The 14,281-nt window shown below is 36.3% G+C and overlaps 1 protein-coding gene across 3 annotated transcripts in view; it reads right to left on the bottom strand.

Moving 5' to 3' along the window:
- Positions 1–12,365, bottom strand: part of LOC121321733 (inositol polyphosphate-5-phosphatase A) — a 133,911-nt gene extending 121,546 nt beyond the window's left edge. The window contains exon 1 of one of the 3 annotated variants that reach the window (XM_041260829.1): positions 12,270–12,365. In XM_041260829.1, coding sequence (XP_041116763.1) covers positions 12,270–12,272 — 3 coding nt within the window. In that variant the 5' untranslated portion in view covers positions 12,273–12,365. Of the gene's footprint in view, positions 1–9,133; positions 9,644–12,269 lie in introns of those variants that run through there. The other 2 variants (XM_041260827.1, XM_041260828.1) reach the window with 2 other exon arrangements.
- Positions 12,366–14,281: the final 1,916 nt, after the last annotated feature.

Consider the following 14,281-nt stretch of genomic DNA (forward strand, 5'->3'; position numbering starts at 1 on the left):
TTGCTTAACTTTTGATTGTCTATATTAGTCAGGTCATGAGGATGCAGTGTGGCCTTACTGTACTGCACATTCAAACATTTCCAAGGCTTCCATCCAGAAAGCTGAGCAAGCCAATTATATTAGCTCTCGGGTAATTACAAGGTTTTTTCTCTTCTAAACTTGAAAACATTTATTTACCACTTTGAAGTGGAGCCTAAATTAGGCCCCATTAAAGAAATATGTTAAAACAATTTTTTTTAAAGAAATAAATAGAAAAGGATTTGGCAAGCTATAATGCCACAGCAGCTGAATTTCGCATCAAATTTTGATTCGAAAAGCTTTCTAAACTAGGACACTCGAATCAGAGATTAAAATTGGGACACCCCAGAGCCATGCCCCCTTTGAAGCAATCCAGGGGAGACATGATCACATTTTATAACAAGGTCCTATATATACACACTTTCATTCCTTAAAAAAAAAAAAAAAAAAAAAAAAAAAAAAAATATAATTTATATATATATATATATATATATATATATATATATACACATTTTCAAGAACACACCAGAAAGAGATTCATAGAGAGATTAATATAGAACACTGTAATAACATGTGTTTCACCTTTTAGGTTTATTTACAACAGATGACTTATTTTCAGACAAGGAATGCTGAAGTATCTTTGCAGATGCAGCTGTTTCCAAATCCAATATCTTCACCCTTCAGATTATCTTACCATGCGCAGTGCAGCATCATCTGGCTTCTGTGCAATGCAGGGTGATGAAGAGCTGTGAGGAAAGGGGTGAATGCAAGGGAATTTCATTCCAAAGATGTACAGCTAAAAAAAAATCTAGATGGTAAAAATGTACACCAACGACAATTTCTGAAATGCACTGACCAAAACCTATTTAAGGGAAATGATTACATCCGGGCTCTAAACCAAGACCTAAAAAAACACACAGCTGAGCATATTTAATATGTCCAATTGAAGTAGTATAAGAAGTAAGTGTTAAATAAATATTTACAGGATGTGGGCATTTGAGTTTAAGCTGCCTCTTTCTTCACACTTTTTCTGTTTGCAGTCTTTTGTAATCCCACCAGCTAATGCCTTTGGTTTCCCTTATCCTTCTGCACGGAAATGTTACAGTTTGAAAAGAAAGTTTGAAAACGGCAGCTATTGCCAATGTAAAAAAAAAAAAGAATTAAAAAGAAAAACAAACAGTATCTTCATTTTCAGTGGAGTAATCACAGTAAAGATACTGGTTTCTTCTTGCAACACTCCCACCCACGCACTTCCATTATGAACTTGTTACCTGTTTTAATTAATCTCTGACAGGAAAAGCTCGTTTATGCACACATAGTCTTCTATTACAGAGCAGTGCAGTCCAGTCCAGTTCACTATTAACATAGGCTCACCAGATGTTGTTGTTTAATATCCCTGGCTATATAGTCAACATCTTGGAGATCACATTTTGTGGGGACAGTGTGAATGACCACCAAGCCTCTGGTTGGGCAGTGTGAATGGCTTTGTGATGTTCTCGATGGGCAGTGTGAATGCCATTCACATTGCCTATTGAGAACATCACAAAGCCATTCAACTGCCTATCGAGAACATCACAAAGTCATTCAACTGCCTTTCGAGAACATCACACAGCCATTCACACTGCCCAACCAGAACATCACACAGCCATTCACACTGCCCAACCAGAACATCACACAGCCATTCACACTGCCCAACCAGAACATCACACAGCCATTCACACTGCCCAACCAGAACATCACACAGCCATTCACACTGTCCATCATCGAGAACATCACACAGCCATTCAAACTGCCATAGAGAATATCACACAGCCATTCACACTGCCTATCGAGAACATCACACAGCCATTCACACTGCCATAACACTGCCCATCATCGAGAATATCACACAGCCATTCACATTGCCCATCGAGAACATCACAAAGCCATTCACACTGCCCATCATCGAGAACATAACATAGCCACTCACACTGCCCATCGAGAACATCACAAAGCCATTCAACTGCCCAACCAGATCACACAGCCATATCTTATTATTATTATTATTATTATTATTATTATTATTATTATTATTATTAATAATAATAATCATCATCCACACAGAAAGGTTACACATGACAGAGTCACAAGAATATCAGGAAGTTAAGAGTCTTTTGCAGTGGCTTCATCCAATATTATTCCTCCCCTAAGTGTACTGTAGGAATAGCTTATAAAAGCATCATCAGAATTGAACTTGTGGCCTTCCTCCTCTGTGCTCGCCACCATTTCTTCAACGTGTAATCATAGCTGCTGAAGATCACAGTGCAGCAGCAATATACACTGTGCTTCTCTGCGAGCTCTCAGCCTACGCTTCCTTTCAAAGAGTGAAGATAAGCTCACACAACACACATCACAATCACTGAAATCCTGCTCTTAAATACAAAAACAAATACAGTGAAAATGCAATAAGACTAACATGAGAAGATATAACTTTTTCTTCTTTATTACCCTTTACATTGAACATGAATTCCCAGAATTAACTTCTGGGACTTTGCTGTAGCTGCAGTTGAATTTCATATGGTTTACCTCATTTTATGTCAAATTTTAGCAACTGATGTTTTTTTGAGCTGTTACACTATGTACCCCCAGTGTATGTCCATGACATTTACCCTAATGATAATTACTAAAGACATGTTAAATACCTGATTTTTAGCCTCCCACAGAATTCCAGTTTGTGAGCAAAAATAAGCTTGTTTTTGTCAAATCTGTGTAACGGTTGCCAAGGTATTGTGCGCCTATAACTAAATGCTAAGTATTAAATCACTGTAGGATCTTTTGACTATAAGACTATAAGACCATGGCCACTTGCTGTGGACTGTGCTGTCAAACTGTTATCAGTCACAATTAATAATAATGTTTTTAAAACAGTGACAGCATTGTGCGTTTGCCGGTTTCTGGCAACATCACATTAAAATTCAACAAGTAATAAGCACAATTTGTTGAAAGGACTTTAAATAATCACAAGCCTACAGCTGAGAAAGGTGTGGATTTATAAAACCATGTTAGACTACTTTCAAAATTAAATCTTACAGATCTGTCTGGCACTAACTGTTCCTTGTTTGAGAAAGATAAAGAACTTGTTGGACCAGTTGCTTAAATATTCAGTCACTGTGTGTATAATTGTACATTTCTTATATATGCTGTACTTTATAATGTATAAATGCCAATGCTGATGATCGCTGTAAACAAAAATGTAGTTGTGCTGTTTTCCCTCACAGGTATTGTTGCTTTATAACTGAACTTGCATATCAACAAGATGTTTAAAAACATTAAATGGCAAAATGTGTGTTTTGGACACAATGGCAGAAAAAATGTCTCTAATAGAGCTATAGTTAGTGTATTTTCTAGATCTAGATTCAAGACTTCTACTTCACAGTCACTGCTTTAGAACACCCGTCTCTAGGGGTCACTGCAGTGTGTGAGTCTTACAAGCTAGTTGAAAGGGAGAAAAGGAAACTTATTCATGCACCAAACCTATACAACAGAAATGAAGCAAGCTATTATTAAGCAGTTAGCAACCATCTGGGAGTGTTTTCATTCTTGACTCCAGCCTACCAGATAACCTTGTCAAACAACTATCTGTCCTTGAGGTTTGGCCCGGATGAACCCTATACAGCTTGACTGTGAATTATTGAGTATCAAGTATGCTGGTCTGTTACATTATACCAGCACTAAAGCACTGCTAAATATAATACTCTTTTTAAAGAAGCAGTGATTTTATTCAGCTTAGATACGGCTGCTGTAACACACTGACAGAATGGAATAATGGAAATTAAGAACTTCACACTGCTGGGAATCCTATTGCTTCCAATCCGAGATCAATCAAATTATTTCCATGGTTCCAGGTAAGCTCTGACTGGTTCTGCACAGACTTGAACACTGCAGGCGCCAGCTAATTTGACTACACTCCACGAACATGGTCTAGGAAAGCACAGATGGGAGACGATCCAGGTTGCTGGAACAGACCCAGCTGTAAAACAAGCGGATGCTATCCTGGCTTCCTTATCCCTTATGGTAGTAAAACATTGTTTCATAGTTTACGTTACCACTGCTCAACCAACTGCTAAAGAAGACCGAACAAGCTCCAATGGAACTCAACTTAAACCAGAACTCCAATCCAGCATTAAAACCACCACACTCCTTATACCAAAGCTTCCATTCATTGGCATTGAGAAGACATTAAATCAGGATTGGAAATAAGACGACTGTTGCATATCAGGTTCACCCACTCCAGGTTTTACTGTGACAGTGTATAGGTAGCAAGAACGGGTGTGTCTTTGTAAACTCAGGAATGAATCAAACTGCTATGCAATAGAAATCTTATTATCATCCCTGTACATAATCAAGCAAATAACACATTTGGATCTCTAAATTTGTTTTACACATGTAACCAGGTGCTGGTTGTGTGATTATATAACTGCAGAGGATTATCTCAAAATAATTCCCCATAATCACACATCATAAGTAAGGGGCTCAGTCAGAACAGCTTGCCAGTTACCAGCATTCTGAGTCATACTTTCTTAAATAGAGGCGCTAGCCCAAGATACTGTGCAACTGTAATAACTAAAGTAAACAGCTCCTCTTGTTAAGTATAGGTCCCTGTGGCCACATCATAACACACACTCCTATAAAGAAGATTTCTAAAGGAAGGGTTTTGAATCCACAAAAATATACTCCAAACTCACCAAACCTTTCTTATTGCAACATTTTTTATTTATTTATTTATTTATTTATTTTTTAAATGATGCCAAGTCAGGATTCCTTATAAAAAAAGACACAAACACTAAAAGAAACAAGACCATTTTAACGACAAACATTTGAAATAGAAATATTTTTCAAGGTCTTCAATGTCATATTAATGGCTAGTTTACAGTTAGTCAGACCTCATTTGCCATTACTGACCAGCTGTATATACAAAAAAACCAAAAAATTAAAATAAAATACAATTTAAAACGTGCACACACACAAACATACTGGCCAATGTATTATACTTAGCATTACTGCACAGGCCTTACTCCTACGCCTTGTGCAAAGGATGTTAATAAAACCTGAATGTAAAACTAAAACAAGCTCACCTCTTCCCAGTCTAGTTTTTCAAGTGCACTTCACTTCATAGTACTGCCCCTGGAAGGCTAAAAGTATGCATTATAATGAGGGTTATGCTGACAGAAGATAATTTGAATGATATTTAATACAGAGGGTGTTTAAGGTTGTATAGATTTATATCAGTACCAGCACTGCAAGCAACACAGCTGAATCTGAGGAAAGTTGTGAGTGGACTATAACCATCTTCAGCTGCAGTGAAACATAGTCAAGAGGTGGAAGTTCCTGTAACCAAGACTTGCCTGTACTAAAGAAACTGTCTGGAGTTTGAACACAAACCAAAATCAGTGAAATGTTTAGAATTTTGGCTAAACGTTTAGCCACTGTTGAAATATGCAGGCCAAATATAGGGCTACAGTGTAAGTCAATGACTTTCATTTCAGCAATTAATTCCACTGTCGTTTCCACATACAATTACAGTAGTCTTATACTCAAATCCATTCCAAAAACGTTTAATTAAAAAAAAAAAAAACGATTGGAGAGCTCTCATGACGGATTTTCTAAATCGGACGTCAACATTCCAAATATGTTCAAATGTAAACATTTCAACATGTTTAATACAGATGTTTAACACACATTAAACAGAAGCTACTGTAACAAGCCTAATTCAGAGAACTTTCCAACTTAATTTAAACAAAATTAAAAGATAATAATTGTAGGTTTTCTAAGGGTATCTGAATGGGTAAGTGGTGCACAGGAATGTTGCAAGATGTACATTTATAGAATTCTCAATCCTCCATTGTTTGCAGTCAATGTATCACATTTGGAAAAGCTCATGCACCTATGAATACGACTTGACATTTCTTCATTTTAAAAACACAAAGGTTCACTTCTTATCCTTCAAATTGCTTTTAAAAAGTTCAATGAAATCGCACCACAGTTCCAATAAAACATTGGAATGTAATTAAACAGCCACACACAAAAGTACTGTGTTTCAGTTGTTTCTTAGAAAACAGATGGTATCACTATGACAGACTTTTACCAACTAGTGCACAATTATTACTTTTTAAAAGTGTTGCTTTTTAGATCAAAATTCTTCATGCCATGAGATTTAAATTCCTAACCACTTAGCTGAAAAACAGGAATTGGTTATCTGTGGACAGCTGGATGGGAAGAAAGCTTATCAATCAAGCTACTGAAAGTGAACTCTGAGAAGAAGTTGGTAAGGAAAAAAAAAATCCTACTCCTCAGGAAAGATAAAATACTTAACTTCTGAGCAAAAACAAAACACACACACACTGTACAGTATTGAAATGGCCAAACAAGCACATCTTAATTTCTGTTCTTCAGATGGTGACCAGCGAGGGTTGCAAACTGCAACACACACATTGACTTGTTTCTTACAATAAACATCCTAGACTTTCCAGACATATTTAAACTAGCATAACCATATTTACAGTATCTTATAATCAACTTGGTTTCATCAGTTTAATTTTTAAAAATCCACCGTTGTTTTTAGAACAGTCTGTGCTACAGTTATTAGTACATGAACACTGTAAATGGACGTGGCTTGTTATCAGTTGTATAAGTTTTATTTAAACTGCAGATTTATTTTCTTCACATTGAAAAAAGAATCCACGGACAGGCACTATGGTTCAACTTATTTATGGTTATAAATGCTAATAGTTGCTCTGCTTGAAAGAGAGATTGCAGCAGATATAGAACAGCCACAGTACAGACTCTGAATAACTTTGAGTCAGCAACAGTCTACAAGCAAGAATCCAAATGAGCCATACTGTGACTTGAACCCCATAACAAATGCAAACTGTAACAATAACTGAAGCTATGACCTCTATATGGGCAATCAAATCCCCACCTTTTTCTACTACAGTGTAGATCTGCTAGTTTACCTACCACCTGGGGCATTCTGGAATAAAGGTGCTGCATGACCTAATGTATATGATCCTGCTCCACTGCAACGAAGGCTCATAGAAAAATGCACTGTTTATTCTGGCATGTTTAATCCATCATTACACATGGCCATGTCAACACTGATAATGCTTGGTTGTAAACCCATGAGCACTTGACAGGTTACTGTTGACACCACGTGCATCTTCTCCAATTATATTTTTTCCACTCCCCTGGCCCAAAAAAGGGGTAAAAATACACCTTTGGGATTGATTCTGAAACATTTCTTGTTTTTGGTATCAAAATAATTCCTTAAAATAATAAAAAGGTCAGAGGACCTAACCTATATCTATCCATCTATTTACTATATATATATATATATATATATATATATATATATATATATATATATATATATATATATATATATATACACACACACACACACACACACACACACACACACACACACACACACACACACACATATATGTAGTTGCATTAAAGTCTGTCAGGTTTTCTTCTGTCAAGAATGTCTGAAAAAAAAGGAAAAAAGAGAGAGACTTTTTGTCACTAAAAGGAACCAGTTGCTGGCTTGTGACAGCAGTGCACAGCAATGTCACTGATGACAGTTGATGACAGTTACAGTATGTGTTTATGACATCCTTGCAGCTGCTTTATAAAAATACACACTTTGTTTCTAATACAGCACTGTTTATTTTCAAGACGGGGCTTAACTGGGTTTCAAGTTTCTATAGCTGAAGGAAATAAGAAACCTTCACTTTAGGAACTAACACAATTTTTTTTTTTTTTTTTTTTAATCACAGTTACTCCCGGAAACTGGAAAACAACGTTGAGCTACCATACATGTAAAAAGCAGGTTAGACATTAAATTTTAGTTCACACAACCTGCTTTGCATATAAGCCAGGAATTTATAGTTCCTGAAGTACCGACAACAAACAGGACTTTGTTCTTACAGTAGTACTTTAAGGAGCACTTCAAAATGAATGTGTTGGAAAGTTTTTAAAAAATGAATGCTACAATAGCATTTATAACTTCTAATAAAACCATGTGTGAACCTACACATACACAGGTACACACTCATTCCAACTGCTACAGAGTTTCACACTTACTGCGGGAACTTTCCTTTAAAACTGTGTACATGGTACTACAGCAATTGAACATAATAATTTGTACTTCTAAAATTATTCAGTGTTTCCATACCCATACAATTACAAAACTAGACCAGGAGAGTATTTGCACAACTTTAAAAAGTGTTGACTAGAAAGTGAATTTTAAAAGCTGTAACGAGTTATCTTATCTAAAAGCAGGAGTGTGGTGTTTATACGACTTTATATTGCACTGCAAACTTTCTGAAGTCAGCACTTGTAATTAGAGCACAACGCGTCAACAAACAAAGGTAAGACAACAGTCTGTAAATATAACTAGCAGTGTAAAATAAAAACAAAATAAAAAATAAGAAATGGAATTCTTCAGTGGATTTTGTTTTCCAAACGACACTGCAGTACAGTATGACAAAAGTATTACAACTACCTGCTCCACAGGTAATGCACCACAATATTACTGCACGACTACCTTGTTCGGTTACATTTTACTACCCCCAGTCTTAACAACGCTCATGCATGTTATTCTATCATTCGATGTTTTGTTCTGCTTGCACATGCCCCAGTGTTTCTTTTTACTGCACTGCAAAACACTTATATTACGATCAACCGACATATACCACTGACAGACCCAATGCCTGCTTCCCTATACATTCCAGCTACAGGCCCTGGATACAGTGTTTCACTCAACAGTCAAACGTGTTCTTTATTGACATTTGAATGCAGATCTACCTGTTTAGTCAGCATCTGCAAAGCAGAGACCGCCGTTCAAAACACGTCTGTGTAATACAAAAAGCAGATGCATTGCAACTTGATTTTTTTTTTTTTTTTTTTTTTTCCGATTGCATTTAACTATAAAGGCCCGCGTTATAAAAATAAACGCCTACAAATCAGCAACGCGCTTGGTTCCGTCACAATAATTCAGTCCAAAAATCAGAGATTAACGAGCGAATGACCCCGCCACTAACCAACCCAGCCGCAAGAAACTGACAGTACTTACATCTTCAAACAGAGATCCAACGTTGGCTGTTATGAGCAAAATCCCTGTTCCCTGCGATACCACCTTCACCGCCATAATGTCCGAATTCAGATAAAAATCAATACAGTTCAAAAGGTATTAAAAATCGGCAAAAGTCTAGTTCTGTTGATTAAAACACCTATGAATTATGATTGCATGTTTTAGCAACTCGATTTGCTCATTGCTGTTTGTGCATGCATCTGGGTCTTGTGGATGTGTTAGGTTACTTTTTCTCGTTTACGGCCATTGTAAAAGTTTCTGTTTTAATCCACGGCGATAGCTGGACTCCTGGTCATTTCAACTGTCGGTGTTTTCCTGACGTTTGTTGTTATAATAATAACAATAAAAATAAAACTCGACCTGCCTTGAAGCAGCAGCTCTAACAGAACCATTGCCTGGATTGTTTGGAGGCTGGGCTAGAGTACTCTACTGTCCTGACGTCACAGAGCGAAAGGAAAGATGTAGCTCTTAAAAGGGCAACGCTTGCTAGACAAAGAGGAGCTGCTGTTTTACTTTTATTGCTAAGTAACTCCGCAGTATACTTTAGCGCTAATAAACACACACACACACACTCACACACACACACACACACACACACACACACACACACACACACACACACACACACACATATATATATATATATATATATATATATATATATATATATATATATATATATATATATATATATATATATATATATATATATATATATCAGGATCACTTCCCATGGGAAATGAATGTGGATGCCAATTGAATAGACTGTAAGACTGAATTTCCCAGCTATTGTTGGTCACCAGTTTGCCAGAAACTGCTGGTATTCTCTAAAGAAATTGCATTTCTCTAAGAATAAATAAATAAAAATAGTGTGTCAAATCACTCTGATGTGCAGAGAGTCACTTTGACATGCTTCCAAAATGGAAACAAAGAAACAAGTTACGAAAGAAACGAACTTCCAAACAGGAAATCTCAGTGAAGGTTTGATGACACAAAATGATAAAAAGGGTGATAACCTGTGACCATCGTAAAACCAGTGCTTTCACATTATTATACACTGTCTGCATAAATGAAACAAAAGCATTGATCTAATTGGTCATTTTCAAATGCTCTTTTCTTCCAGTAGACTCCTCATGTAATCAAACCTCAATGCAAAGCAGTTTGCTTAAATTGGTCATGGTACTGCTTATCATATGTGCTTTAGGCTTAATGGGACTTCCACATTAATGTCTAACTTGCCTGCTGTTGTAGAAGATAGGTGGCTTAAACTAATAGCCTACTTCACAATAGTCTGAGTACAAGGAAAAACAAGCATAGGCCTGAAATACTTATCGGATTTAAATCATTTATCTGGGCTTTAAATAAGCGTCTCTAGAAGTGAAAGGCAACCGGCTTTTTAAGGGTCAATACAACTTTACTAACTAACTTGCATAAATACGTTTTGTTTTTTTCTGGTAGAGAGAAAACAGAAGCTGTGTATTCTTTAACCAAAATGATTCCATCTTAAACTGAGGAGCCTCCTTTTCTATTAGTCTCAGGGGATGAACAATGATTGGTACTACAGTCTTTATAAAGAACATCAATACAAATGGAAGATTGAATAGAAAGCTACTTATCAATATAGTAGCAGTCTTAATCAGCTAACTGCAATCCAGGACTTGGAAATAATCAAAGTATAAAAATATTGACTGTGATGTGGCGTAGGATTATTTTTTAATTATGTCTATTGTTTATTTACAGTACAGTATTTACAGTACAGAATAACAAAAGCTGCCTAAACTACAGCCTTTTTTTCTGTAAATTAAAATTTGTATTGTGTTTGGAACACACTAAAGAGAATTATACGGTCCTCAGCAAGTTCTTGTAGCTTTATTAACATGTAAGGAGTGAGGCCTGTATTACTCGCACACAACACTGCCTAGAATTATTCCATAATACATACTTCAGACCACATCTGAATTCCAAGTGAGTCCGTTTTTCATTGTTTTTTTTATCCTGTTTAACACAAGCTTCAATCCAATTCCTGAGACTCTGACGTTAACAGGATTAAGATTACAGTGATATAACAGGCATGGTATAAGCACAGCAAATGTTCCAGAGAAAAGCTTAAATAGAGCTGCAATAAAGGGTGACTGGAACAGATGATGAAACCCTATAGGGTTGCTCAGGGATGCATTAGTCAAACATGAAGACAGTGGAAAACTGAATTCTGGAAAACTTCAAATTAAATAGGTCACATAGTTGCAGCTTTTATTAATTAGTCTTGCAGCCTATTCGATGCTGCTACATGTCAGTGTATTCAATGAAATGCTACTGTAGATTGAAAGAGTTAGACTGAGGTTAGTGTAAGCCACTTCAGTTCAAGTAATGTTTGTTCTTAGATGGCTGCAGTGGTGTATGCTACACCAGACCATTCTGAAGATTAGACATGTCTTACAGGAATTTAGTAGGTGAGGCCCTTATTGGTGCTTTATGTCCTTTCAGTTTTCACTTGCATGACAAGATTTGCTTAAAAAGATTTGTTTGCTTTACAATAACCTTGTTCTACAAAAGAAAAGAATACTAATTTTGGTGGGGTCCGTGTTTTAGTATATTCCTAAATAAAGGTTTTGAACATTAAACCAGCATTACCCTTGTAAAACTTTACCGCTGCATGTTATGGTAATTTAACTGTAGAAATTATTTTACCATTCTTGTACTGTACATCTGCTATGTTTTCATCGTAATATGTAAAACACTTTTAAAGAGTAGACATTCTGAATGTGTGTAAATCCCTACTGTGGTTTGTGATAATATTCTGCTTTAACTATTTGCAGCTAGGTTTACACAATCTTTACTTACACATGCCTCTTGTGAAAAGAATTCATTGCATCTCAATGTCTGATTCAATGTTTAACAAACATAAGGCTAAGCAGGCATCGTTGTGAACAACATGTAAATACATGTAAATACTAAAAGAAAACATGTTATTGGAATGTATTGAAAGTGATAATGTACCATAATAATATTTGAATGTGTCCCTTTTGAATATTCCACTCACCTGTGGTCTAAATCCACTTTACAACCTTTTTTTTTTGCCATTATATTTACGACATTCTGAATATATAGTTATACTCACCATTGAATCACAGATAGATCAAGTTTTAAACCACAAGGTCTTTAAAACTTTTTTAGACCATGAACCAAAACCACAATTTCTAACCCTGGGTAAACCTGACCTTAACTGAATTTCAGCAATACACTATCAAGACCGAACCTCTCAAAAGACACACACACGTATTCCTAATGTATTCCAGGACAATAATCCTACACTAGCTGTTCCCTGGCCTTTTTAAATACTACACTCAGTACTGAACAGGAAATCCCAGTGGAAGCAGGAGGATTTGGCAGGCTGAGAAACTTTTTTATTCTTCTTCCACTGGCTGGTAAAAACAGCAGGCTCGGCTGAAGCCCCTCCCTCAGCACTCCTGGTAATGGAAAAAATGATGTAGGAATTCCAGTCTGTGAGCAAAAATATGCGCACTTTGACCCTTTGCTCTTCCAACATCCAAATTCATTCAGACAGAAATAGAAAAACCTGGGAATCTCAGGGTTTATTTTTTAACATCTTAAAGGCACAATGTCTCTTATTTGACCAAGCAGATCCCTCTGGCTAAAAGTTAGATTGTGAATAGACAACAAAGCTGCATTTGAGCTGCATATCAATATGTGAAATCACATGTTTTCTTATGCCGATTTCAGGTACAAAATTGAAAAAGTAAAATGTGTAGGTCTGAAAGGGACATGACGCTGTGTGTCTGACTGTGACTAATGAGAGCAGCAGTATCCCAACTGGTAAATGTCATGGAACATGATAATATCAATCTATGGGCAGTCAGAAGTTACAGGTGACTGTAAGGGAGAGATGGCAACAGTAGAGGGTTGTCAAATCAATGCAAAAAAGTATACATTATCAGAGCTGTGTGGAAGGTGTTAAATCAGCCGGTCACCTTCCTTATAAAGGAGTTCTTTTATGAGACTGATTCAAGGGAAACTGGTCAGTAATTGAATAATGTATCGAGGGAGAGGCTGAGATCACCAAGCTAGATCCGAACCCAATTCCCCCAGAGATGAAAGACAAGAGTTCAGTAACCTAGTCAACTGTGCCACTTAATCCCTCCCATTGTAGATACCTGCAGATTCCTAACTGGTCTGCTTTATAAACAATTGCGACAAGCAACATTAATTCTATTACACTATTATTTTATTTTTTAAATAACCTGTCAGTATTACAAGACAAATTAGATGGTGTCAATTTAATGTTCCTCTTCACAAGAGTCATGATCAGATCAGTGAAAGCTCTTCCAGGACACTATCTAAAAACCTTGTCTATTTGTAGATACCTGAGATCATCATATAATAGCTATAAAACAACAGGATCCTACAGGAATTAAATACTGAGGATGTGTAGACCTTGGTATAGCCCAATAGACAATGCGATTAAGCTTTCTCTGATTGGGATTTATCTTAGAACCCGGTGGTCAGATGTAAGTGGCTTCCTTTGAAAGGAAAAATGCTACTGAATTACAAATCACAGGTGATCTATAAAATGATTCAGCTGTACTAAGGAATAAGAAAAGTGCCAAGAATGATGTATATATTGCCATCCAGTTTTTGAAGTATAACATACACACCTAGGTATCCTTTTCTCGTGCTCAAATGTAGATTATTCAAATATACAGAATTCAAAGTTTACAAAACTGGAAAAGCATTGAAGGTAATTTGAATGTGTATGTGCATGTTGCAGGGCAGAAGAGCGCTGCTGGTGAATGTATTATGTTTATGATTTGAAAAGAATGGGTTATTGTTATTATTAAGGTAGTATTGGGTTTATTTAAGAAAATGGGTTGCAGTGTTGTATTGTATTGTATTGTATTGTATTGTATTGTATTGTTTTATTATTGTTTTAGTTAAATGTGGTCTGGCAGGGGCGATGTTAGCAGAATGCTTGGTCAGCAGGAAAGGAATTATTAACACATCACTTTAATAGGTAGATAACTGCATTAGTTCAGATTTACAGCAAGCTAGATATCCATTGACTTTTAAGGTTATTTGCTTTAGTTTATGAAAAGTAGCCATTCAGACCAGACA

This window comes from Polyodon spathula, chromosome 10 (assembly GCF_017654505.1).
Source record: "Polyodon spathula isolate WHYD16114869_AA chromosome 10, ASM1765450v1, whole genome shotgun sequence".
In the NCBI taxonomy this organism is placed as follows: Eukaryota; Metazoa; Chordata; class Actinopteri; order Acipenseriformes; family Polyodontidae; genus Polyodon; species Polyodon spathula.